The sequence below is a fragment of the Triturus cristatus genome, chromosome 12, assembly GCF_964204655.1.
Source record: "Triturus cristatus chromosome 12, aTriCri1.1, whole genome shotgun sequence".
Taxonomy (NCBI): Eukaryota; Metazoa; Chordata; class Amphibia; order Caudata; family Salamandridae; genus Triturus; species Triturus cristatus.
Genome location: NC_140595.1, coordinates 236,128,209 through 236,155,838, shown reverse-complemented (window position 1 = coordinate 236,155,838; position 27,630 = coordinate 236,128,209). Strand labels below are relative to the sequence as shown.

General features: G+C 49.4%; 1 protein-coding gene across 4 annotated transcripts in view; it reads right to left on the bottom strand.

Annotated features, from left to right (window-relative positions):
• RIPOR1 (RHO family interacting cell polarization regulator 1) overlaps window positions 1-27,630 on the bottom strand; it is a 1,579,345-nt gene that overhangs the window by 1,280,739 nt on the left and 270,976 nt on the right. For all 4 annotated transcript variants that reach the window (XM_085639402.1, XM_085639400.1, XM_085639399.1 and 1 more), the window contains exon 3: window positions 1,217-1,369. In XM_085639402.1, coding sequence (XP_085495528.1) covers window positions 1,217-1,369 — 153 coding nt within the window. The remainder of the gene's footprint in view (window positions 1-1,216; window positions 1,370-27,630) is intronic.

Below are 27,630 nucleotides of genomic sequence, written 5' to 3'. Positions count from 1 at the left end.
TTAAGTAAGTCGTGGTTCAATACTTCGTGGTTAAGATTTGGTAGTTGTTTAGCCTTCGTGGTTTAGGCACTCGTCATTCAAGAGGTAGTTGTTTAATCATACAACCCTGCAAAACATTATTAATAAGTAATTCAATGATACTCAATTCCGTTACCTCAGAAAGATGAAAGGCTGACTTGGCCTTGTCAGGATTTCAATTCATTTAGCTACATTCCACAGTAGAGGACAGAGGTAAATGTTTAATGGGCTGAACCATTCTGCCTGCTAATTATTTAGATTCAATAGATATGCAGCAGCGGTAAATGTCATCATATTTGAACCTTTCTTTTCAATGACATCTATGAATTTGCCACTGTTAATACACAGTCTCCTCTGAAAACATTTTCGCTGGTTTCAGTTTCTTCAGGAAGTAGTGGATGTTAGCAGTCAGAACATATGTCCCAAGCGCAAGGTAACAAGAGTGGAAAACCTGCAGCGCTGTCTTTGTTCTGGCATCGGTGCCAGTGCATTACATTAGTCAAATCATCTTTCTAGTTCCCCAGTGCAATTTTGATTATTTAGCAAACAATAATAAAGTGTCACGTATGTACACAGACAAACATAAAAAAACATTTGATAGGAATCACACAGATCTTTGGAAAAGGGACAGCGGAAGGCTTATAGGCCCTAATTAGGATGTTGGTCGGTGGCTCTCCGACCGACATCCTTGCTTTGAATCCCGACCGCCGTATTACGATTATGGCAGTCGGAACTCAAACCAGCCGATCATTCGGGCTGGCTTCCGACAGGCCGCGTCCCTGTAAATCCCTGCACCATGTAGCAGGCACCATGAGGTGCCTGCCCCATGGTGCAAGGATTTACAGTGACTTTTATTTCTCTATGGGAGGTTGTGCTGCCTCCGGTTTCCGACCGATACACAAGCTCCCATAGGTATATATGAATTTGCGACCACACCATGTGGGGTCGCATCATAACTGCGGTTTCGGTCGGTTGGTTACGAAACCGCATGGATGTCAGTCGGAGGCAACTCCGACCGACATCCTAATTTGGGCCAAAGTGTATGGGGAGGACAAAAACAGGGCTGGTCATAGTAGAGGATGGGGCAAAGATAAATATGAGGTGCAAAAGCACAGAATCAGGGGAGAATGTCACTTGACTGTACACTGTAGAGACATAAGTCTATACCGCTGAGGATGCACATAAAGACATCTCTTACCCCAGGCCCTTCTTGAGAGCTTCATACACCTCATCCAAACGTTCAGGCTGCGGCACCTTAGGAGCGGGGGTCTTATGGGACATGGAGAACATCCTACTGACCCTGGAGGCAGATTTCTGCGACCCGTTGTGTGTGCTTACCACGTGCAGCGGCCTGCAGGAGACAAAAACAAAAACACAACTCTTTTGGTACAAAGGTATGGCACACAATAAGACCAAACGAGTCCACACCAGCACATAGTGAAATGAACAAGGAGCCATATCATGGATATCTGTGCTGGCTCCGCGGGAAGAAGAGCACATGTTTTGTGGGCGTTTGCGGTGTCTAAATTTCATACATGTAACTCAGAAATTCTCCAAGTTAATGCAAGAAATGTAGACTGCACACATCAGAAATAGTTAGCTGAGATTGCCTTTATGTTTCCAATTTGTTCTGTCTAAAGTTCGTGCATTATTTATTGGTACCTCACACCAACCCGATTGCACAAAAGTGACACGGACAGCTCCCCCACCTGCTGGAGGGGTTGTGAGGCGGATGGCACACTATTGCACCTGTTATGGGAATGCCCTCATCTCACAGCCTACTGGACACAGGTACTAGTCGAGATCGACTGTCACTTCGACACTACACTCTTATGCTTTCCGAAATATGTGGCCCTCGGGGTCTCTGATAGGCTTACATTACCTCTCAAGTCCCGCAAAGGTAAACAATTAGGCATAGCTTTGGGGGTGGCATTACAGAAAATACTTTCCCTGTGGGGCACATATAAGTCACCCACTTTCCATGGATAGCTCCATCGCCTATGTAATGTCCTGGGAATGGAGCCCATCTCCTTCTCGCTTCAGGGAGATGGGGCTGCTTTTGCTGACGTGTGGCGATCCTTTGTCTCTCTAGTATGCTCTGAATTCCGCAAACTATCCTGCCCTAGATATCTGCGGCTCTTGCGCCTCCCCACGCTTAATCCAGATGCACCCCATAGATCACCGCATTGATCACAATGCCCTAAGCCCAACTTTCACTCTTATGTTTAGGCAGGTCGCATGGGGGAGGAGCCGGGAGGGGGGGGGTGGACAGGGTGGTGGTGGGAGGGTTGTGGGATGTTTGTTTTGTTTTCATGCGATGCTTTGCAAAGCACTCAGACGGTTGCATCCAAGCCTGGGTTTCAATTCTCGAAGCATCTTGTTTGTTGTCAAAACAATAAAAAAGTTTTCAACCTAAAGTTCATGCATTAACTCAAAGAAATCTCTTCTGGTAAATATGAAGTTCCACACCACAAACGCAACAAGCATTGGCATAGCCAATAGTTCTCGCCTTTGGGACCTTATAAGTGTTTAGTCAGGCAACAGTTGCATAACTAAATACTTATAAGGTCCCAAAAGCGAGACCTATTGGCTATGCCAAGGGGCCCTGTGGCCGCGAAAGTGAAAATGATCGCGATCAAACATCAAAGCGAAAGTGAAAGTAATCGCGGTAAAGCGCGGTGCGCGCGCCCGCGCACATGCACTGTAGCTCTAGGCTGGCCTGGTAGCACTTTTTGGAGCCCTCTCAATAAATCTCGCCAGACCAGCGAATGCGCTGGGTCAGGCGAGACCTAAAAAGCAGACTCTTAGCTCTTCGCTTGATCCAGTGCTGCTATTTATAATACAGCCACAGGAGCTCAGACAAATAACTAAGGTGCTCATGTAGTACAAAGAGGGTAAACAGTGTGCATGGAGTGAGTGGTGTATGCACAAACAAAGGCAAAGCACAGCAAAAGGATGTAAAACCATAGAAAGAACAGTGAAAAAAAGTACTAGAATGATTTTCTGATTCAGGATTAGGGACAAGCTACACATGTTGGTAGTGATCTTTTTCTTTATTACTTTTCAGTTCCATGCTCCCATAACAGAAAACACAAATTTAGGCAGTCCCAGGTGTAACAAACAGGGTAGGGGACACACATTTACACGCGTACTCATACTATCATTTTTGTGCAAAGCTTAGAGTCTGACAGGGTGGTCTCTTTCAAATTGCTGAATGTTCATGATTCACAGGGATGACTGTCATTGCCAACCCATGCCTTCTTTAATTTGCCAAAACCCAAAACGTGCACTGCCAAAGAGGTTGATTTCGGACTTCTCTGTGGACAGGTTCTGTCATACCTACTTTAACTGCTATAACTACATATGGGTATGTGACATCCTCTTTAACAGGATATGGATTCACAGTACATTCCTACTTAATATATGGGATAAAATACTCCCTGCTGTACATTATTTTAAGGGTACAGCAAGTCATCGAGGAGGTCTGTGACCATATAGAGGAATAAGGCTGAAGGCGGAGTTTCTTTATAAGGTCATGGAATTTCAAACTGACTTGCAATAATCTCATAAAGTAAGGTAGTGGGTACTTTGTTCTGATTCATAGTAGACACACCATCACCCTTTCAAAAATAAAAAGCGCTTAAATCCTTGTTGTGGTACTCTTTCATATGAAAGAAATAGGATATTTGTAAACATGAAAAAATAAAATTTGTATCTTTTCGTGCACAATTAAAACAAAAACGCAGTTAGATAATTGTTCCCAAAAAATTTTACAAGTCAGATTTAAAAAAGCAGTAGCTTAGAATGTGAAGAAACATGCTGAGAGAGTTTATCTTTCATATAATTACCTAAAGGGAAATAAACTATAAATATGTTGCCATAAGTATCTCCTTTCTGCTCACCACTGTTCATCTAGAAAAACGAGGTAGGAAGAGGGAATGACACATTTTGTTTTCGTTTTCCAAAGAGCATCTTCAAGTAAACTCTGTGGCCCACCTTTCCCCATGGCTAGGGGGAGCAGGCCTTTTGACGTCTTAACTCAACAGTAATAAGTTATTACAATTGAGCGGCTACGACATTTCTTTATTGCAGGTGACTAGGGACGTCAGAAGTCGCCTCTAATACGGGAGATAGAGGCTGGCTTTTATACAGGGGCTGCAGGCCCCATGTATTATATAGACATATTTTGTGTGAGTAAACTGGCAAATTACATGATTTCAATGTGACAAACTAAGAGCTGAGGATGTACGTTTGAACGGTTTGGAATGCCTACAGACAAATAACATTCTTTATGTCAAGAAATGTTAGTCCTCCCACAATTCATATATATATTAGCAAAAAATAGTCACATCGCCACTGAAGGGTTGTTTATAACTTGTTTATTCTTGGTAATTGTCTCCAATCAGCATCTAAGCAACACTCTTACATAGGATAAAGTTGTCAACCAGCGTGGCTTACGCTCAGTCTTCTTCCAACCTGTCTTGCGGCCTTTCTGAGGTGGTTATCTCTTTTTATGTGCCTGATTACTGTCTCTTCTTTTTTGTTGCATATTATATAGCGCGAACTCGACCCGAAGGTATTGGAGCGCTGTACATGAGCACCGTATTTACATTACACATTCAGACTCGACCTCGAGGCTCGAACCCTGGTTTCCAGCACCAAAGTCGGCAGTTTAGCCGACGGACCACATCCTCTCCCCAAAAAGGTTCTGTGAAAATCTAGCAGAGCCTCTTCCAAAATAGTTCCTATTTACAAAGAGATTGGGATGAAAAACGAAAATACTCCTTCCTGTTGCTTTTCAGGAGAACCGACATCGTTCCTTTTCAGCCATTGCTCTGCCTTTCACCTGTCAACAAGCAGTTTTGTTTTGAATGAAAGGATCCACCCCACAAATCATAGCGTGTTTTGCCAAATTTCTTTTAAAAATAGACCCATTTTTAAATAAAGTCAACTCTGAATCTGACTCAATTTAATCGACGGTGGCTCAAGAAAAAATTCTCTTTAATAGGGTAACGCTCCTGCTCTGAAAAGCTCCAATAACGTCGCACTTTTGTTTTACCGGTGCTGGGCTCTAAAGAGTGGCCTAAATAAACAAGACTCCGGAAGAAATAGTTTGTACATTTGCCCAAAGCTGCCAATGACTGTGAATAAACCAAATGACAAGAAACATGCTGATTAGCAATTCTTCAGTTTTACGCATTTATATAATCCAAGACAACAGTCTTTATTTCTTTATTTATTTCGGAGTTTTATGTAGCGCTAGCCAGACCCGAAGGTATCGGAGTGCTTTACAACACTTAGTAAAGAGGAGAACACATATTATAGCAGCATTAAACAGACAGGTATTATAGCAGTAGTCAAACAAGAAGCCTCAAGGTGCAGAAGGAGACGTTGTACGTTGTATGATGCTAGAGGCCGGGAAGTTGTATAGTCTCGTAATAGTGAGCACAGTATTTCAAGCCGCGATCCTTCCGAATGGGGGGGATAGTGGGAAGGGGTCGGGCTAGGCTTGAGGTAGAGGTCTTAGTTTCAAAGTGTCATTGTGCCAAAGTGTGCACGCTCTTGAGTTTTAGTGGCACTTTATCCATTTGGGAGAGTGCTCTTGAGGAAGAGGTCTTTGAGCTGCCTTTTGAATTTTGGGTAAGGAGGGGATGGTCTTGATATGAACTGGCATGGAATTCCAGATTTTGGGCGCATTTCCAGAGAAGGATCGTGCTGCGTATTTTTGTTTACGGGTTTTCGTCGGGATGAGGAGTAGAGTGTTGGAACTCCTGAGGCTCCTTGTCTGACCGGCCTTCGTGTGTTTGGAGGCCAGGTATGCGGGTTTCCCTGTGTGAAGGGCTTTGTGCGTGAGGCAGGCAGTTCTGAAATTGGCACGCATTTCAACTGGGAGCCATTTCAACTCTCTGAGTGCGGGAAAGATGTGGTCATATTTTTTTACTCCGGTGACCATTCTTGCAGCTGCATTCAATCAATGAGGTGTGATTTTGCTGGGCCTGTGAGGGTTGCATTTCCGCAATCTAATCTGGAAAGTACCAAGGATTGTGTCACTTGTTTGAGGTCGTTGGTCGGGATGAAGGGTTTTATCTTGTTTAGTAGTTTCAGGTTGAGGAAGGCACTCTTTGCTGTGTTCTCGATGTGTTTGACCATGCTTAGTTTAGGGTCCAAGATGATTCCCAGCGATTTGACGGAGTCGGCCAGGGAGAGATTGTTGTTGAGAGCATCAATTGCTTTTAGCCATTCTGTGACTTGGGGGTTTTCCGTTTTGTCAGAAATGAGGAGGATTTCCATTTTGTCTTGATTCAATTTCAAGTGGTTTAATGAGAGCCAGTGGTGGACTTCTCTAAGAGTGTTGTTGAGTCTCTGGATGTCTTCAATGGAGGAGGTTTCAAGATAGATCTGGGTGTCATCCGCATAGAGGTGGAAGGAAATGTTGGATCTTTTGAGAATGGTGATGAGGGGTTCCATGTATATGCTGAATAGATGCGGGGAGTGGTCTGATCCTTGAGGGACCCCCTCTGCTGACAGGGTAAAGGTCCGACATGAAGTTGTTAATTTTGACTCTTTTAGAGCGATTTTGGAGAAAGGAGCAGAATCAGTGTAAGACTACCTCTTCAGCCTCTAACCTTTCTTGGAGTACCTTAATGAGTAGTTGGTGGTCAACCGTATCGAAGGCTGCTGATAGGTCCAGGAGGATGAGTAGGGAGCATTGGTCTGAATCGAGGAACTTGTGTAAGTTTTGGCCAGGAGAGGAAGACTGGAGACGGGTCTGTAGTTGTTCAAATCATTGGTGTCCAAGCCTTGTTTTTTCAGTAGTGGTGTGACTTAGCCCACTTTGAGGCAGTCTGGAATGACTCCGGAGCTCAGGGAGCTGTTTATAATCCTGGTCCAGAGCGGTGCTAGGGAGAGTTTTAGCTTTTCGGCCAGGAATAGGGTCCGAGGCATGTGAGGAGGGTTTAGAGGTGGAGATCAGTTTGACTATCTCTAATTCCGAGACTGGGGTTGAATGATTTCCATTGGTTAGGAGGGTGATTGGGTGTGTTACCATCTGCTCCTGGGGCCGGGTTGACGTCCAGGGAGAGCTCAATCTTGGAGATTTTGTTGTTAAAGAAGTTGGCAAAGTTCTCACACAGGGCATTGGAGGCCTGTGTTGTGGATACGGGTGGGCTTGGAAGTTTGTTGCCTGATGAGGGTGAAGAGCTCATTTGGTCTGCTTTTAGTGTTTTCAAGGGCATTGCAAAAGAAGGACGTTTTTTCGCCCTTGATGTGGTTTTTGTACTTCTTGCATGTTGCTTTGAGTTGGTCCAGGAGGATTGGGGACGGATTGTTCTGCCAGAGTCTTTCTGTTGCTCGGAGTTGTCTTCTTTCTGTGTTTATGTCTGTGTTAAACCAGGATCTGGAAGGAGTGGCCCTGGCTCTTTTTTGTTTTAAAGGTGCTATTTGGTCCATAATGTTGATCATAGTGGAGTTGCAGTGAGAGGTGAGTTCTCTAGTGGATAGGTCGTCAGAGGAGGTGGGGAGGAGAGAGCTTATCCTTTCTTCCAGGACGTCCATGGGGATCTGATTTAGATTTCCTACCCAATGGGGGTGGACATGATTGGGGGGATTGAGTAGGATCGATTGCTTGATGTGAAATAGGATGATATGATGGTCAGACCAGTCGACTGGCATGATGCGGTCGATTGTGACTGCGTCAGGTTGGGCAATGAGGACATCCAGGGTTGATCCTTTGTTTTGGGTTTCCTCGGAGCAGTGTTGGGTGAGGTTGTTGTTGTGTAGGAGTTCATTCAGGTTGAGGTCTCCTAGAATTAGGTTGCTGGCGTCCCGGAGTGCGCAGTTAGATATCAGATCGATAGGTGTTCTCCAAATGGGGTGTTGTTGCCTGACGGATGGTAGAAGAGATGGCAAGATAGTATTTTGTTTTCCCTCCTATTGATGTTGGCGGTAAGACATTCAAAAGTGTTGCACTTGAGGGATTCGGTTTCCGTCACGGAGATGGTATTCTTGTGTATGATTGCTATGCTCCCTCCGTGATGGATTTTTCTGTCTTTGTTTATGATTACAAAGCCTGGGGGCACTAGCATGTCCATGATTGGGGAGGAGAACTCGTTAAGCCAAGTTTCGGTGATGAACGTGATGTCTATGTCAAGGTTCAGGATGGTTTCAGCTAGCTCTGTGGCGTGTTTGATGGCTGATCTACAGTTAATAAGCATGCAGTTGGTGCTGGTCTCTCCGTTTTGTAACTCACTTCACTTTAAAGCAAACGTTGAAGCTCTACCAGTCTGGGTTGCTGAAACTTACTTTAATTGGGAACATTGGTCTATTCTTGAACTTTAAATTAACCGGCAGATGATACTGATTTTTCTTTTGAATCTGTCTTTTTAATTATTGCGGTGGTTACACAAATTTCCCAATGGAGAAATGTCTCCCAAGTGAATGTCAGGTTTTAGTAGCTTGTATTGCTGAAACTTACCCTACTGTGAACGATATTTTATCTATGCACTTTAACTGTAGCCACACAAAAAAACCTCATAGATGATTCAGATCTCGATTTTACCCATGTTCAAATACTGAAGGATAACCTATGCTTTTCGCTTTCAGCTTAGAATTGCAATGGTTATTATTAACTGTGCAAGTAAATACAGAAGTCTTCCTTTGATGAATGAATACAAATTCAACTCACTTTTATTTTCTTTTAATTATTGCTTACCAGACTATCACTGCCCAGTGAATATCTACAAGAGCCTAATACCTTCTCACCGGTTCTATATTGTGCCAAGTTATTAAGACCACTCTGGGCTCTGGAGAGGTCTTCGGTATTCTAAAAGGGGAAACAGTCAGAACACCCCAGTCTAAACCACAAGTGTTCCGACTCCACTAGCTCTACCAAGCATGCCTTAACCACGCATATGCATGGTTAAGGCAATGCGCGGTCTAGCTGCTGCCTGCTGCGGACGGAACCAGAAAGACCTTGCTAGAAGCAGTGTAGTTCGGGGGTGGGTTGTTGTATTTTAGTAGGCTGGGAGGGGAGGTGGGGTAGTTTTATGGGCTGGGGGTGGGTCGGGGTTTGTTTTGTTGGCTGGGGGTAGGTCGGGTTGTTTTGTTGGCTGGGGGCAGGATCTGGGTTGTTTTGTGGGCTGGGGCGGGTAGGGGTAGTTTTGTGGGCTGGAGGTGAGTCAGGTTAGTTTTGTGGACTGGGGCAGTCAGGGTAGATTTCTGGGCTGGGGGTCGGGTAGTTTTGTGGGCTGGGGGGGTCGCGGTTTGCTTTGTGGGCTGGGGTTGGATCGGGGGTTTTGTGGGCTGGGGTGTGGGTTGGGGTTGTTTTGTAGGCTGAGGGTGGGTTGGGTTGTTCTGTGGGCTGGGGTTGGGTCGGGGGTAATTTTGTGGGCTGGGTCGGGGGTTGTTTTGTTGGGTGGGGGTGGGTCGTGATAGTTTTCAGGGCTGGGTAGGGTTTGGGACTAGTTTTCAGGGCTGGGGGTCGGAGGTAGTTTTCAAGGCTGGGGGGGTCGGGGCGTTTTCAGGGCGGGGGGAAGTTTTCAGGGCTGGGGGTTAGTTTTCAGGGCTGATGGTGGGTCACAGATTGTTTTGTGGGCTGGGGGTGGATCGGTGTTGTTTTGTGGGCTGGGGTTGTTTTGTAGGCTGAGGGTGAGTCAGGTTGGTCTTTGGGCTGGGGGTGAGTCGGGGGTAGTTTTGTGGGCTGGGTCGGGGGTTGTTTTGTGGGGTGGGGTGGGTCGTGTTTTTTTCAGGGCTGGGGGATTGAAGGTAGTTTTCAGGGCTGGGTGGGGTTTGGGACTAGTTTTCAGGGCTGGGGGTCAGAGGTAGTTTTCAAGGCTGGGGCGGTTGGGGGCGATTTCAGGGCTGGGGGAAGTTTTCAGGGCTGGGGGTTAGTTTTCAGGGCTGGAGGGGTCGGGGTAGTTTTTCTGTTTTAGGGGTTAGGGTATTAGGCCTCAGGGCAGAGGGAGGGGAATAGGTAGTCGAGGTAGTTTTTATGGATTAGGTGGTAGGGGTATTTAGACCTCAGGGCGGGGAGTGGGGCGGGGGGGGGAGTTTGTAGCTTAGGGCAGGGTGAGGAGGGGTCGCGACCTTAGCCACGCATACCTCTTTACTATTCATGCCTTTGCTACAAAATTAAGTGGTAAAGGCATGCGAAGGTAAAAGAATGCGTGGTTAGGACGCATTCGCTGTTTAGGTTGTGTGGTAGAGGCTTGCGTGGTAGAGGCACGCATGGTTTAGGCACACGTGGTTCTATATTACAACCTTCTAAAAGAGTTGCATTATCATGTCTCTGCTCAGAAACAAGGGCTCAGTACATATCTGTTTAAGAATTATCTCCCTATTACCCTGAAGTCATCTTGAGGTCCACAACCTTCTACAAGTGGGTTAGGCAGGCTTCCATCCCAGTCACAGCATGAAGTCCTTCATATTGGCGATTCTAAACCAACTTTGCATGTGGCAGGATGAGAGGCAAGCAGTGTGACTGCTCCAGTTGAACCTATATCCTGACTTTAATACAGTCAACCATTACATTCTTACTGGCTGCCACAGGTAATAGTGGCCTGGAAGGTTGAGCCCTTCTATGGTTCTCATTTTTGGCAAACCCCTTTTATTCATTATCGCTCTCCCCATTCTGTTCTTCAGAAGTAGGGGGTAAACTATGGAGTTCTTCAAGGATCTGCCCTGTCCCCCTTTCTATTCAATCTTCATATCCATAGTATGTGCAGCTTAATTCACTCTTTCTGCTTTACCAATCTTAGGAGGACTATACTCAGCTACTAATTAAATTTGATCCAATCTCTGTCACTCTATTAAATGATTTAAAAGAGTGTTTGTATGGTATGCAGGGCAAGATTTATGTACCGATTCCAGTCACCAAGGTTAGGATCTTGGGTGTTCTTTTTGACTAGCAGGATTTGTTTCTTTCTGAAACCCAGAAAGCACGGTCGATGGGCTTTGCCCAACTGAAAATATTGAAAAAAATCCTTTCAGACAGACATGTCATCAAACAGCAGGCTGCAATGTATTTCCTTTTCTTTCCCTTTGATCCAGGGAGTGCATTATGTGCTTCCTTTGTGGAATTCACTTACACTTCTGCTTGAATGGATATAAAAGGAAGGAAGGTTTCTACCTGTTTGTGAGATGCCTTGAAAATATAAGAATACTCTTGTTTAACCCATGAAAATATACAACGCTTGAGGATATACAAGTTAAAACCCCTTTAGACGTATTCTGGACTTTCTCAGAAGATAGACGAAAGGTAAAAAGGAGATATGACCCGATATTATAATGGTATTTATAATGGAGCAGCTGAAGAGGAAAAATGGAACAGGCTTGGGCAAAATTCTAATTATGAAGCACAATGTTGGGAATTTCGCAAACAAAATGTACGTGAAATTACCAAGATTGCGACACATCGCATAATTTCGAGATATAGCGTTTGGGGAATTTTTAATATGAGTGCCATTTCAGGTAAATGTTTACATGAGCAGATTTTTGGGTAATTTCTTAGCACAAAACTACAAATCCAAACATGGCTGCAGTGCTTTGAATGCAAGCAGTAGTTCATTTAATGTCGATGGTCAACAAATATTTCAGGTACATTTTTTACCCTAGCAAACTGCTCAGTTAATTTTTGTGCATAACACTACAAATCTGAACGCAAGCATCAGAGTTTTGAATGCGAGCGACCGGAAATCAACCTAAAATTACATTTTCAAGTTGAATTTTTACCCAAAGGGCCGTTTGAGGAATTTTTTGAGTATGAGCTACATTTTGCATAATTATGGGTAATTTTTGCGTAATTTTTTTGTAATGTTGCAGTATTTTCATTTTTGTTTAATTACGCTGAGCTTTGTGAAGTAGGATGCAAAAATATATGAAGTGTTACTTATTGTGCTGGGTCACATTAAGTGAAGATGAAAAGGATTCTAGCACTTTTTTTTATTTAACACAATTTTATTAGCATCTTCATATATGCATCATAACACAGCATGTAGTTACATTTTTAGTGATATAGACGTCATCCAGTTGCTTACATATCTTGACAATCATCCGTAATATTTGTATTAAAGCATACAAGTATTCGGCCCATGCGTGGGCTGTTCATGGCTCCAAATTAAACTACAATAATGCGTTCAAAGCAAAAATTCTCGCATCACTGCATATCGTCTGCTACCCATTCATACCCACCCTCGGTATCTCACCCACAACTATCCCTCCCTACAAACTTAACTATAAACTTGCCCGCTATATTCCAATTTGTCATGCCGGGACTGGGTCTCAAGGGTCCACCCAAGTAGTGTTGCTCCAGTGTGTCCCTATGCAGGGGGGGGAATGTGGGGGAGGAGGGAAGAAAGAAGACGACTGGCACCCAGGAAGGTGGTCGGGGGGGAGGAAGGGGGGAAAGAGAGCGAGAAGGGTGGGCCGGTCACAAGCGCAATCCCCGGTCATGCTCACGTTGCTGTCCAAACCAGAATTAGGCAGACGTGGCCTACTCAACCGAGGGATCCCGGGCTGTACCCACAACGTCACCCGTTACTGCCTTAAATTGCTCTAACACGTGAGCCCAGTCTAGTGCTATTGGTCTTTTCTTCAATCCCCTATATTCCTCACGAGTTAGCACTGCCCCCTCCGCTACCGCCCATCTAATGACCTCTTCTCTCCATTTGCCCTCTCGTGGTGCCCTGCAAGACTTCCATCGCTGTGTTATTAGTCGCTTAGCGAGCATCAGAGCCAACCCCGCAAAGCGACGCAGCAGTTTAGCTTTCTTTGGGAGTGGGAGGAGACCCAATATACACACTTCCATGGTGTCCCACCTGGTGCGTTCCGTAAGTGCAGATAACCCAGTGGTAACTTCAGACCAAAACCTCCCCAGGACAGGACAGGACCATATCATATGAGTAAAATCGGCAGGGTCGTGGGGACATCTGGGGCAGCGCACAGCAGCTAAGGGGTACACATCCTGTGGATAGCCTGCGGTGTAAGATACGCCCTGTGTAGTATTAGTAATTGATTGGATTTCAGCTGAAAATTACGGGACACCCGACGGGGATGTTCCAGGGCAGCATCCCATTCCCTATCCTCCAATTACCTCGCCAGTGCCATGTCCCACTTTTGACGAAGCGGCAACAGTGTTACATGCAGGTGTTCCTGCAGTCCACGGTATAGCCAGCGTACCAGGTGGCGTCCATGTCCCATGATATGAAGTGACTGCAACAATTGAAATGTAGGGGATTCCGTCTGCACCACCAACCAATATTTCCGGACATATTGTACAACCGATGCATGCGTGAGGAACAGAGTCTCCGGTACCGCTCTAGTGCGGGCAAATTCGTCATGTGTCATCAGTGCATCGTCGAGGAAGAGATCTCCAACTGTGGTTGAGCCCGCCTGTAACCAGTCCCGTACCTGGCCAGCCGACAACACACCACGTTGGGTAGGTAGACCACAAAGGGGGATATTCGGAGCATATGGGTTCAGGGCTTTAGCAGATTTCTGTGCCTGCTTCCAGTAGTGGATGGCAATGGACAATAGGAAGTGAGGGTCATGCATCCTGTCAGCCCCGGGACATAGTAGTGCCTGTAACTTCCCACTCCGTAAGTGCGCCGGGGTGTAACTAATTTCAAACAAATTATGTCCCGCCAGCCAATAGGCCAGCCACTGCAACTGCCCAACAATACAGTACGTTTTAAAATCAGGTGCCCCCATGCCGCCTGCTGTGCTGTGCGTGAGCAATGTATTTAGTGACCTAAAAATCCAGGCCGGCAAGCTCACAGGAATATTTACAAAATGGTATAAAAGTCTAGGTAGCATGACCATTTTGAACACTGCTAATTGGCCCACCATGGGCAATGGCAGGGTGTTCCAGAAGGATGCTTGCGACCGGAGCGAGTTGATAGTCCGCACCACATTCCCATCAATAGTGTCAGCGGAGGACCTATAAATTTGTATCCCCAGATATTTAAATGTTGTGGGTTCTACTCTGAACTGCACTGGACCAAATTGTAGGTGGGTCTCCTCGTACGTGCCAGAGAAGGAATATGCTACCGACTTTGCAGCGTTAAGACACAGACCAGAGATGTCTCCAAACTGCAAGAATACGCCGGCGACGACCCGCATGTCCACGTCCAGGTCCCTAAAAAATAACAACATATCGTCCGTATAGAGTGAGACTGAATGTGTTATTGGCTGTATCGGTATGCCATACGGGGCCATCACGCAGTGCAGTCACTGCGCCATTGGCTCCAATGCAAACACAAACAACAGGGGCGACAGGGGGCAACCCTGGCGAGTCCCCCTATAAATACGATATGCAGGCGATATTATCAATCTCGATTTGGCGTGGGCCGTGGGGTCAGTGTAAAGCAACTGAATCCACTTACAATATTCGGGGGGTATACCAAATTTCTCTAATACGGCAAGCATATAGGGCCAGCTTAAGGTATCGAACACTTGCCGTATATCTAGGGATAGGCATCCAGCCGACGGCAATGCCTCTGTCACCGCATTCATCAGGGTGTGTAATCGACTAATGTTGAGGGAAGTACTACGCTTAGGAATAAAGCCACATTGATCTGTGTGTATTAATTTGGGCAACAGGGGGAGTAATCTGGATGCCAATAACTTACTCAGGATTTTATATTCTGTATTAAGAATCGATAACGGTTTTTACGATGTCAAGTCAGTGGGAGCTTTATCTGGCTTCAACAGAGACGTGACAATTGCTTCCTTAGTAATGGGGGACAGCGTGCCCTCCTCAAGGGTGGTGACATACAGTTGTAATAACTTTGGGGCCAATGCGTCTACATAAGTGGAGTAAAATTCTACAGGTAGGCCATCCGAGCCTGGGGTCTAATTACGTGCCAGCGCTTTTATTGCAACCCGGATCTCTGCTATGGTAATTGGGGCGGCCAACAACTCAGCAGATGCATCCGTGACCTTGGGAAGGTCCACGCCTGCCAGGAATTGCACCGTCTCCTCAAGACCTGTCTGATGGGTATGCGCTATATAGAGTAGTGTAGTAGTCGTGGAAAGTCCTGTTAATGTCACTCTGGGTGGTTAGTAACGCACCACGAGCATCGTATACAGCAAAGGTGGGAGTGGGAGCCCGTGGGGAAGCAATCAGTCGCACCAGCAACGTGCCAGCCCTATCTGCCTCAGCATGCATATGCAACGTGTACGCATGAAAGTCCACTGTCTGGAGTCGCTCTAGTAGCTCGGCGTACCTTATCTGTGCCTCCTGCAATTGCTCCACTCCTGTTACATGTCCCTGAGCCGCCACTTCCAATGTCTGCAGTCTGTCCTCCAAGTCTGTCAAGTCTCTGGTCACCTCCTTCCCAATTCCTACCAAACCCCCCATAGCAACCCCCCGTATATTGATTTTGAAAGCCTCCCATTCAATTGACCTGATGGAAGCCATGCCCTCGTTGTCAGCAAAATGCGTAGTAACAGTGTCGGACAACTTAGCCCGAAACACCTGATCTTCCAAAGTCGCAGGCTGCAGCTGCCATGTTGGGATTAGCGTAGGGACCCACCCCCAATGTAGCGACAATTCTATAGGATTATGGTCAGAGATGGCTTTCTCCAGGAACGTACTGTCATGTATGGCAGGGGACAGATCTGCAGTGCAAAGGAAATGGTCTAATCGGTTATGCAGGTTATGTGGGTGTGAGTAGAGAGAACATTTCCGCATATTCCTGTGTTGTGATATCCAGACGTCCACAAGGTTCCATCCCCGTGCCCACCTCGTCAGTGCGGCAGCTTGATGCACAGCGTTGGTGTTCGACAAAGGAGGGTGAGCGCGGTCCCAGAGAACATCAAACACAGCGTTAAAGTCCCCACCTAATAAGTGTGGGTATTGTACCCAGTCTGAGAGTGCCTGTGTTAACCTGGTGAGATAGGCCTCCTGATCTGGGTTAGGGGCATAGATGGAGCCCAACACCACCTGCATACCATCCAGGGACCCACGGATCAGAACATACCTGCCTTGGTCGTCTATTTGGGATTCACTATGAGTAAATGGGATTCCCGCCCGTAACCATATTGAAGCCCCTCTTCAAAAAAAAGGCAGAGTATGCTGTAGCGTAAAATTGGCCGCGCCACCTCCTCTGTAGCTTGCATGCCTCAGAAAGTAAAAGGTGCGTCTCCTGGAGACATACTATTTGGGCCTTGCGACGATGTAGCTGGGCTACTAATCTGTGTAGTTTTTGGGCCGATCCCATACCCCGAACATTCCAGGATATGACAGTATATAATTTCTCAACCGACATTTGATATCGTAAAACCAACATCCCCCTCAATCCCACCCCACACCACCACCCCAGCCCCCAGAACCCCCGGTCAGAATAAGCAGCAACCATAACACTAATGCAAACAACCCCCAATACTGGGTCCAACGATGAAACCTCGTCCGACCAAACTGTGTAAAACAAGAAATACCATTGTACTCTTAGAACTCTAGCTTACGCTTGTGGGGTAGGCCAAGTGTGGAACACACAAGTTAACTGAGCAATGGGAAAGACACAAGCCCAAGTCGGGCCGGGCCATTGTACTAACCGACATTCCCCCATGACCTCCTTGTGTAAACAGTAGCATAACTAACACAGTATGCAATAAAGACTAGTGGAGAGTGAAGCAACCCATATCAAGTAGGAAATCACTGAAGAGGGTGGACATGGTCTCGGTAGTGTGGCGTCTACAATCCTCCAAAAAGAGGGGGGGGGGGGAATCCACCACATTTAGCCTAATGGGTCTTGACTAAGGTGAGTAGATGTCGACAGGAATAAGGCCATACTCCCCCCAGAGTCAGAGTTAGCTGTCTCAGAAGGGCTAGAGCTAATCTTCGGCCGTGGGACTCTGAGTGTCTTGGCTGTCCGGAGGGCCTCCCGCCTACCCTCCATCACCTGTTGTCATGGCGGGGGAGGAGTCCCCCCCCCCTCTGTAACCATACCCTTCTTGCAGCGGCGGGGGGGGGGGGGCGCTGTGTTTTTGGCTGCGTCGGGTCTAGTCTGTTTTCTGGCAGGATATCAGGTAAGTGTCGGTCCAGCCATTCCCATGCACTCTCTGGGGTGTCAAAGAACAATGCCCGTTAGTCGTGACTTATCTTGAGCTTGGCTGAAAAAAGTAGCGCAAATGTTAAGCACGGACTCTTGCTTTGACCTCCATGAAAGAAAAGCGTTTTCGCTGGACTGCCAGGGTGTAGTCCGGGAACATAGAAATCCTTATGTTCTCCATCTGCAGTGGGGCCTGTTCCCTCGCCGCTTGCAGCAACCTGTCCCGGTCCCTATAATTCAAATTACGGGCCAGCAGTGGACGTGGATTTACTCCCGGTAAGGGGCGCCGCGCAGGGACCCAGTGATCCCGCTCAACAGTAAAGTGCGGCGATAGACCCGTGGGCGCTACCACGGTTTGCAGCCATTCTTCGATGTAGGTCGTGGGATTGAGCCCTTCCGTCGCCTCGGGCATACCCACGCCTCGCCCGCCCTTCTGCATCATCAGCTCGGGCATGCAAGGCATCAATCTGTTGTTGCATCTCCTTCAAGTGCCTATCGTGGTCAGCGACTTGAGGCCCCGTGATTATCAGCTGGTGTTCAGTGTTTTTCACCTTATCGGACAACTTTCGGTGGTCGTCCTTAAGTAAGTTCAGGTCTACTGATATTGTGCCCAGCTGAGTCTCTAGTGCAGAGCGGGAGTCACAAATTTCTTGTAGGATCATGTCCAACTTGCCCCCTGCTGGGGCAGGTGCGCGGTCCGCCGCCATCTTCGGAGATCTGCCAGATGAGGACTACGACCACGGTGAATGGGATCCCCTCTTACTCGACCTCAAGGTGGCTCAAGTCGTCCCTCTGCCCATAGCGTATGCCAGTCCAGGCGGTCCCTGTACCCAGTGGGGCGGTGTTCACCACTCATAGCCACCACCAGCAGCACAGGGGGGAGCTCCGGGAGCACTGCCTGTTACAACCACACTAGGCCCCATCAATGTGCCAAGCAATGCAGTGCTTCACATGGTCCCGCGCCCAGGCTGCAGCCCCCGCCGATTGTCCGTCTCTAGGGAAGCTCGGGCCCTTCTCCCACAGCGGCAATACCAAGTTTCAGGTGCTCCCAGGCACGCGTCCCCTCCGTAGTCTTTCCCACTGCGGGCACTAGGTCGCGATGCAGCTTGCTCCTCCCGGGGACTTCTACGCGTCCACCGGCACCGCGTTGTACTCACAGCTCCGGTCCAATGCCACTCGCCCCTGCAGTTCGCCGCCACCAGCAGCCGCACCCGTCAGTGCGCAGGAGGCCCAGTGAGCCACTCCCAACCTGGCCAGGCAATCCAGTGAACCTGTGCGTTTGAAACTCAATATCCTGCACACCCGGAGCCAGCCTGTCTAGCGGCAGACGTCATCAAATCAGGCAGGATGGCGGCAATATGCAGTCTCCAAAGGGCCCGCAGCGGCACCGGGTAGCTCCTCTGCCCCACCAGCTGAGGAAAGCCAGTGGGTGAGTGGGGAAGAACTGTCCGCTCACTCCAGAATGCCAGCAGCGCCGACCTTCATGGCGCAGTCCGGCACCCAGCACTCGCCGTCAGCAACCTGCCGCCCCGCCACGGGGGGGGGGGAGAAGGAAGGAGTCGTGCACTTCACCGCCGACCGCGCTGCATCACAGTCCTCTGGGTGCTCCTGCTGGGCAGAAGAGTCTAGGCCCAAGACTGGGCCCCGCGTAGTCGGGTCAGCCTCTTTCGGATGCACCACAGGCAGTTGCACAGCAGGATACTCTGGTGCCACTGGGGCCCTCACCCAGCCTGCTGGCCATGAGTGCAGCCTGCCCGTCTCTCCGCCACAGGGTAGAAAACAGCACCCCCTCAGTCCTCCAAACTCTGCCAGTATGGTCTTGCCGTGTTCCGACTCGGATTGGCTTTGCCCCAGCCCCTCTGCTGCCACGGGGTCAGGATTTGTTACTGGATTAAAACGGCCCGGCCCAGAGCTCGTCGCTTATGCGACCGCCATCTTAGGCTGTAGGATGTAATGTTTAGCGGTCTAGTTTAACCCGATCGCGGCACCACATCCGCAGGCCAGGCGTGGCCTGCGGGGAAACAAATAAAAGGGACCGCCCGCTCGGGGGCGGGTCACTTCCCCAAGCACACACGTGTGACGTCCCCGTCATTCTCCGCGCAGCGCCAGCCCAGTGCGCGCCTTCGTTCCACGGCCTACCGGAGAACATAACACTGATGACGAGGGTGGGATAGCAGAAACCGCGCACCGGCCGTCGCGTGCGTCACCGCGAGGTCGGACAGGGGGAAGGAAACGGAGCGGATCCTCCGAAAGTCAGCGCACACGCACGTATGCCGGGCCTAGTGGAAAACACCCGGCTGGCTCACAGATGCAAAGAAGGAGGAAGGTGAGTGCACCTGCATGCTCCCACCCCGAATATTGAGCCACAACAGGAAAATCAAACGAACACAGAAGGGGAAATACGTCACAAGGCCCCAAACAGAAGAAATAAAAGGTGGGAAACACAACAAGGCCCCAGAACAACCCAGTACAAAGCCCAACAGCCTGAGCAGGAGGCCCCTGCATGGTGGGTGATCGTCATAAGAGAGCGGGGGAGAGGCACACACGCCCATAAGCCACAATCTGGTGAAGATATTGCCTACACCCAGTGGAAAAGGCCCACGTCGCCACACGCCCACGCAGGCGATCCACCCTACAACCCCATTTTCCACGGGAGTCACCAGGAACAGGAGGAGCAAAGTGTCGGCCCTACCCCACCCAATAGCTTCAGGGAACAAGCGCGATGAGGGACGACGCCTAGGCGGGAGCACCAGGCCAGGCGGGAGCACAAGGCCAGGCGGCGGCACCAGCCCACGTACCATTCCAACATGAGGCATCAGGAGTCCTACCCCCGTTCAGCGAACTGGAGGACCCCGCAACAGCCTCGCCCGAAGGAAAATCTGGATAGAGCGCCTCAACAACTATTTCATCGTAACCCGGGAGACAGATGAAGCGATAAAAAGGTCCCTGCTACTGCACTATGTAGGGGACGAAATCTTCAAACTATTCAAACACCTACCCAACACAGGAGCTGCGGCCGACTATAATGCAGCGGTAGCCGCGCTAGACGCCCATTTCGACCCGCAGCTAAACCAAGATTTCGAACGATTTAAGTTACGCCAAGCACGGCAGAGAGAGGGAGAGTCAATGGACGCATTTTATGCACGCCTTCGGGAACTCGCCAGCACGTGCACGGAAGATGACCAACCGAAAGAGATCCGTGCACAGCTGATCCAGGGGTGTCGGGATAAAACGCTGAGAGGGCTCATTCTACGCCAACCAAAGATCGCGCTCAAAGACATGCTAATACTGGCGAGATCACATGACCGGTCGGCAGCCAGAGCAAACGAGATGGACCAAGCGCTAATCAAGACCCAAGGACGGTCCGAAAACCTCAAGAAGGAACGTGCAGACGCCGTCCGGGCCAAGCAAAGAGGAGATTCGTTCAGTAGACCAAAACTGGAGTCGTCAAAGCAAACGTGCGGATACTGCGACCATGAACCACATGCCGCAAAAGATTGCCCTGCGCAAGGAAAGACGTGCGACAACTGCAGAATACCCAACCACTTTGCCACCGTGTGCAGGAGGCGTACCAAAAGTCGCGACTTCAAGAACCAAAGGCCTCCAGCGCGGGCAGTACGACAACTGTCAGTGACAGAACCAACGACACAGGAAGACGCACAAAGAAAGGGCAGGAGGTACCAAGAACCGAGTGAAGACTCATCAGACGACGATGACGGAGAGTCATACATGATTTCATTTGAGAGGAAGCTCAAACAACGCCGCAGGCCCCAGCCAACGTGCATGATTCAGGTGGCGGGAACAGAGATAAAGGCAGTCATCGACACAGGAGCGACGGTCAACGTCCTGGGCCTCCAACAGTATCGCCGCCTACGACCATGCCCACCGGTGATGCCATCCAAGACCAGGATCTACGCCTACGGAGCAGACACTCCGCTTCCGCTGAAAGGAAAGATCACAGTTCCCATCAAGGCAGACGGCCTGGAGGTAACAACAACGATCCATGTCATCGACAGGGAGGCGGATACGCTACTGAGCAGCCACACTGCGGAAGATCTCTGACTTATTTCCTTCGCAAGGAGAATTTCCTTCGCAAGGAGAATCCAGTCTCACCTAGTAGAAGAGCTACTTAGTCAGTTCCCGGAGTTGTTCCAAGGGCTCGGACGCATCAAATGTGACCCGGTAAAATTACACATCGACAAAACGGTTGCCCCAGTTGCGCTGCGGCACCGAAGAATTCCATTTCACCTGCGGCCGCTAGTGGAAAAAGAGTTAGAGACTCTGGAAAAACAAGGCTTAATCGAAAAAGTGTCAGGACCGATGCCCTGGGTGTCCCCGATGGTCATCGCGGAAAAGCCAAACCAGCCAGGAGCCATACGCCTCTGCATTGACATGAGGCTGCCGAACAAAGCGATACGAAGGGAACGTCACATCACGCCTACAATGGATGATATCATCGCAGACGTGAATGGGTCAAAATGGTTCTCAAAAATTGACCTGAACGCCGGATTCCACCAGCTTCCGTTGTCCAAAGAAAGCCGCTACATGACCACTTTTAGCACACATCTAGGTTTACGAATATACAGGAGACTCAACTTCGGAATATCTTCAGCGGCAGAAGTGTTCCAAAACACAATACGAGAATTGCTGTCAGGTTTACCAGGAGTGCTAAACATCAGCGATGAGATCTTGATACACTCAGCGACAGCCGCGGACCACTCCGCAACACGCTGAAACGCCTCAGCGAACATGGAGCCACCCTACATAAAGACAAATGCCAGTTTTTTCAGCCGTCCCTAAAGTTCTTTGGGTATGTGTTCAACTAGGAAGACATCAAAGACGTGCCCGCACCGACAACACCGACGGAAGTGTGTAGCTTCCTAGGTATGGCTACATACTGTGGGAGATTCATCCCCGGACTGGCCACTCGGGCGGAACCTCTGCGGGCCCTCACAAGGGCAGAGGCAAAATGGCAGTGGGGACCGAAAGAAGAGGAGGCGTTTCAAGGGATAAAGGATGCCCTTCTGGGAGAAGCCACGCTGGCATACTTCGACCCAGCTAAACGAACGGAAGTACTCGTCGACGCAAGCCCAGTAGGACGCGGCGCAGTACTAGTCCAAGAACACGAACCTGGCCGCTGGGCGGCCCTGTCATTTGCCAGCAAGTCCCTAACACCCACCGAGACAAGGTATGCACAAATCGAGCGAGAAGTGTTGGCCATAAAGTGGGCGTGCAGCCACTACCATCTATACCTCAAGGGACAGCCATTCACAGTGGTCACCGACCACCAGCCCCTCGTTCCACTTTACAAAGGGACAGCGCCTCACCCCCCTCCGCGTATCGAAAGGTGGGCAGTACAGCTACAGCCGTATGAAATGGAAGTAGTATACCGGCCGGGAGCCAAGAATCCGGCACCCTTTTTGTCCAGACACCCCATTCCTGCCAAAGCACAGGACGACACGGAAGACACGGAACACTACGTTCAACTGGTATCCACGGCAGCTTGTCCCCATAACATGACTCTGGAAGACGTCAAAGAGGCAGCCACCACCGATACAGTATATATCAGGACTCTACAAACGGTCCAAGAAGGATCGTGGGCGAACTACCTGCGGCAAGCCAACTCCTGGAGCCAAGAATAGCATGAACACCTGACGAAGATGTGGCAGATACGAAGTGAACTCAGCGCCACCGGAGACGGGATCCTGCTAAGAGGGTCCAGGCTAGTGATACCGCAAGCCCTGAAACACAAAGCGACTCAACTAGCCCACGGAGGGCATCAAGGAATAACCAAAATGAAGGCACGAATGAGAGAGAAGGTCTGGTTCCCAGAACTAGACAAGATGGTGGAAGAATATGTCCGGCACTGTCCACTGTGCAAAGTGACCAGTGGCCCAGAAAGACCAGATCCGGTGATCACCGAAGACGCATGCACTGTCCCCTGGTCCAAAGTGAGCATAGACTTCGGGAGTTTCCCTGGTGGGAAGCACACGCTTGTACTTGTAGACGCCTTCTCAAAGTACCCCGTAGTAGAGCCAATTGCCTCCACGGCCTTTAACCACGTGGGACCCATCCTTGAAAAGGTGTTTGCCATGTTCGGGCTCCCCCATGAGGACCGCAGTGACAATGGACCACCCTTCCACGGTGCTGAGATTGCCAGTTTCTTAAGACAGCGGGGAATACGTCACCGGCGAGTGACCCCTCAATAGCCACGAGCCAATGGCGATGTTGAACGCTTTATGCGCACACTTAACAAGATGTTTCGAATAGCAGGCATCGAGCAAGCTGACCCGGAAAAGAGGCTCCATGAGTTCCTGCGGGAATACCGGAGTACACCCCACTGCACTACCCAGAGGAGCCCGTGGTCAATGATGCTCCATGGGCCAAGAAGAGATCTACTCCCCACATGCCCGGGGTGGTCATCCCCACCTTTTGAGGCCGAGAGCATGCAGGACCGGAGAGACCGCCGGAACAGGCAAGCAATTATCCGTCGCGGGGCCACACCAAGAACCCTCCGCACAGGGACAACCGTCCTTCTGCGAGACCGTCGCCCTGGAGGGAAGTTCAAAACGAGCTACGAACCGGGGACCAGGAAAGTCCCCGCCAACCGAGCAACCATGGTAACCGCTCAACGAGGAGGTGTCCAGGAACGTGTCATGGTTCAAAGAGGTCCCGGCAGCACACTATGGGAGGCCTGCTGACCAACAACCGGACGAGACCAAATCCGCGGCCCCTGAGACCACAGAGACAGGTACCGGGATGCTGTACAGCCCAGTGCCAGAGAGCGAGGCTCCGAGCACTCCGCAGCAGCGGGGCTGCCCCCAAAGATACAGTCTGAGACCGAACCCTCGCCCGAGTCAGCGCCTGAAAGACTTTGCTAGCTGAGGACGTCAGGCCACCGCCCAGGGAGTCCACACAAGTATCTACACCTACGGGTGTGAACTATCTGAACTGTTTAAGTTGATTGTTTAAACTGTTAAGTTGTTTAGTCCTTTGAACGAGTTGGATAGGGATGTAATGTTTAGCGGTCTAGTTTAACCCGACCGCGGCACGACATCCGCAGGCCAGGCGTGGCCTGCGGGGAAACAAATAAAAGGGACCGCCCGCTCGGGGGCGGGTCACTTCCCCAAGCACACATGTGTGACGTCCCCGTCATTCTCCACGCAGCGCCAGCCCAGCGCGCGCCTTCGTTCCACGGCCTACCGGAGAACTTAACATAGTCCACACCCCCCCCCCCCGATAAGGATTCTCGCACTTGAGTCAGTGTAAACTGACTCACTGACTGGAAACCGTGCATTGGAGTTGTTGTCATGCACATTCAAAGGAGAGATTAAATAGCCATTGCACACGCATCTAGGTTGTTGAAATGGTTCGGTTAGGCAGTCAAACATAGAAAAGGAAGAATCTCTGCACCTTTTATTGTTCACGTTATAGACCCATAAGGTACTTTTTTCGAGCTGTAGGAAAGGAATTCTCTTGAGAATGAAATCAAACTACGAGTATGGAGCAGGAAGAAAAGTATGTAAAAGGGGGATTTATGGAAGGGAAAACTATGTGTGAGCAATGAAGGCTGGGGCAAACAGGAGGTGTCAGAATGGGGACTGTCTCGAGAGGTGTACGGAGGTAGTGTGTGACAGGTGGCGTGCGGGAAATAAGTTAAGCAAGCATGGGACAAAAATTGTTCGGGAAGTGCAGACTAATGGGTATGGAAAGTTTAGTTATGGATACACAATAAGCGGGGTATGTCGTATGCATACATTACAAGGGATATTTACTATTGTGAAAAGGAATCAAGAGATTACAAGCCCTGCTGTCAGGGGGAAACACAAAGTCAGGATTTAGAACACAACGGAATGGTTGGGATTATATGTGATAAAAATGGGGACTCTTTGCTGCTCTTCACAGTACTGGACGCTACGCTGTTTGTTGGGGGCTGGATGCAGATCGACTCACCCACAGGACTGCGAGGACCACGGAGCATTGCGCTCCACTAACTGTGCTCACCTGGTTCCTCTTCCCGTTCACGCCCCCTACTCTTCCCCCGGGCTTAACTCTGCCTACGTCCTAGCGCGCCAGCGGTACGCGCGCGGGACGACGCTCGGGGCGAAGACCGGGCAAAGAGTGGGCCGTTTGTGGCCGTTCGTGGACGGAAGTAGACGGGACGGGCCTGTACTCTTCTTTGTGGCTGAGTTCAATCTTAGCTTACCTGTCTCAGAACCAACTCCCACTTTCTAACTGATGTATACAGTGATGTCGTCCCTGAGGTCAGGTAGGAAGTTAGCACAGAGTAGTACTGGGGGCTGTGTTTCAGGGACGTTAGATAATTTTATCACTAGAGCTGCCCGGATTCTTGAACGCGAAATAGATCTTACAGAAAAAAGACTGTCCCTTGATTTGTCTTCTAAAAGATCATCTTTGCGCAGCCTTATGACAGTTTCCTCTCCTGTCCCTAGGCCCCCACAACCCATCTCTGACCTTTCCGATCATACCGAGCTTGGTTTAGATATTTGCCCAGTAACAGACCTATTGGTTAATACCCTAGTTACAACATCTGGCTCTTCCCCCCTTGGTTTGCCCTCCACCGTTTTAGATATTCATTTACAGCCCCCCTCTGATTTTCCTGGTTCCACAATCTCGTCACTGGGTGTCCTGCCACAGTTAACCCAGGGGACGAACACATGCAGGGAAGTGCATCCTAAGGGCAATCCCGTTAACAACATTAAAGTGCCCACAATTCCTGATCCCTGTCCCGCACCCAACCCCCCGGCGCCACATGTTACTTTTGCCGCTGATGTGAGTTCCGTGCCTATTTCTCGTCCTGTATCCTCGACCACTACATCCCCTTCGTCAGCTGACCATGCTGAGGTCTTGGAGCAGTTGTTCAAGTCCTTCTTTACTCCACTATATGAGAAAGTTAATCGACTCTCTCATTTGGTCGAAAAACTAGAGGCTATGATGTATGCCAACCTGGTAATAACTGAGAAGCTCTCAGCATCTCTACCGTCATCTGGGCCCGTAATATCTCCTGATTTAACTGCTGTGGTCGAGGTCGCCCCCAATGACACCACCCCAATGATTGGAGCTCCCTCAGATCCCCCAGCTCCCAATGTCCTTCCCACAAACAACTCCTCACCAGTCATCTTGTACCACTTCCCGCCACGTTTCAGATAGTAACATAAACACCAATAGAAACCATCTTACCATTAAGCACTCCCTCGTCGAGGGTGCTTGTCCATTTCCCGAACTTCCTCGTATTAACCTCCCGCCTGAGTCTCATCCTTATACTGCCATTCTGGTGGGTGTTCCCAGTCTTTCGCAGGATAAGGCTGAGTCCCACAGTGAGTTAAAAAATAAGGTTACCCACTGGTTAAATCGTAATAGGCCACTGCCCGCTTCTTCTTGCGCAGACATTTTGATTGTTCGCAGGGTGTGTTGGCTGGGCAGTGGGGTCAAGAGAGTAGAGGGGGATTGTGTGCTTGTAAATTTTCGAGACCCCAGGGTGGTGAGTTATCTATGTTCCCATCCTAACATCTCGGGTGCCTCTGGAATCTTTGTTACAGATTTGTCATATTTTTATCCCCCCGCACTTTTTCAACAGTCCAATGCCGGGTCACTCGGTTGGGAGAGGGTCACTAGGGGTCCTCGTAGAGTACAGGGCTTGGATTTCCACCTCCCTCTATTTAACCCATACGCCCCGCTGACTGATTCGGAGGGAGTTGATTGACCACTTTGTAACCATAGCCCCGTGCCTTATAGGCCCAGCGGCCGGGGCATGCCTGGACGATTTTGCACGGACCAGAGGTTCTCACCCCCTGGTTTTTCCCGTAACCCCCAACATACTCACCCCTATAAGCCCCACGTTCCATCTGTAGATCTGGAGAGTTCTCATTTACCCCTGTCATGTGCTCCCAATACCACCAGCCTTATATGCACTGATGTGGTATTTGATGTTGGTGGGTTGCTCCTAGTTCCTCCTCTTCCTGCACATACTGTTTCTTGTATCCCTGTGACTAAGACTACGGGTTTTGATAGTGTTGAATTCCCTTCTGTGTCTCCAACTCCACCATGCACTCCAATTCCCCTGGCTTCCCCCAGCTCTCCAACTCTACCATGCACTCCAATTCCCCTGGCTTCCCCTAGTTCCCCTGTCCTCACCCTGGCTTCCTGGAACATTGCGGGTCTTCGTAGCAAATTAATTAACGAGGATTGGTCCGCCTGGGTCTCTACCCATGACATCCTGGCTTTCCAGGAAACACGGGCTGTTGACCCTATTTGTTACTCTGGGTACGTGAACTTTTTTAAGGGGGCAATTAGTAACCCTAGGGGCCGTTCTTCTGGTGGTCTCTGTTTTTGGGTTAGGCAAACCCTGAAGTATAGCCTAACCGAACTGCCTATTGACAATCCCGACCTTTTGATCATCTCTCTGCAGAGCACCGATGAACCCCTAACACTGTTAATTAATGTTTACAACCGGGGCCTCCCAGGAGGTCGTGGAACCAACACATTCCTACAATTGGATGAGTTCCTGGAGACAGTTGACCCTAGCACCAACGTAATTATTATA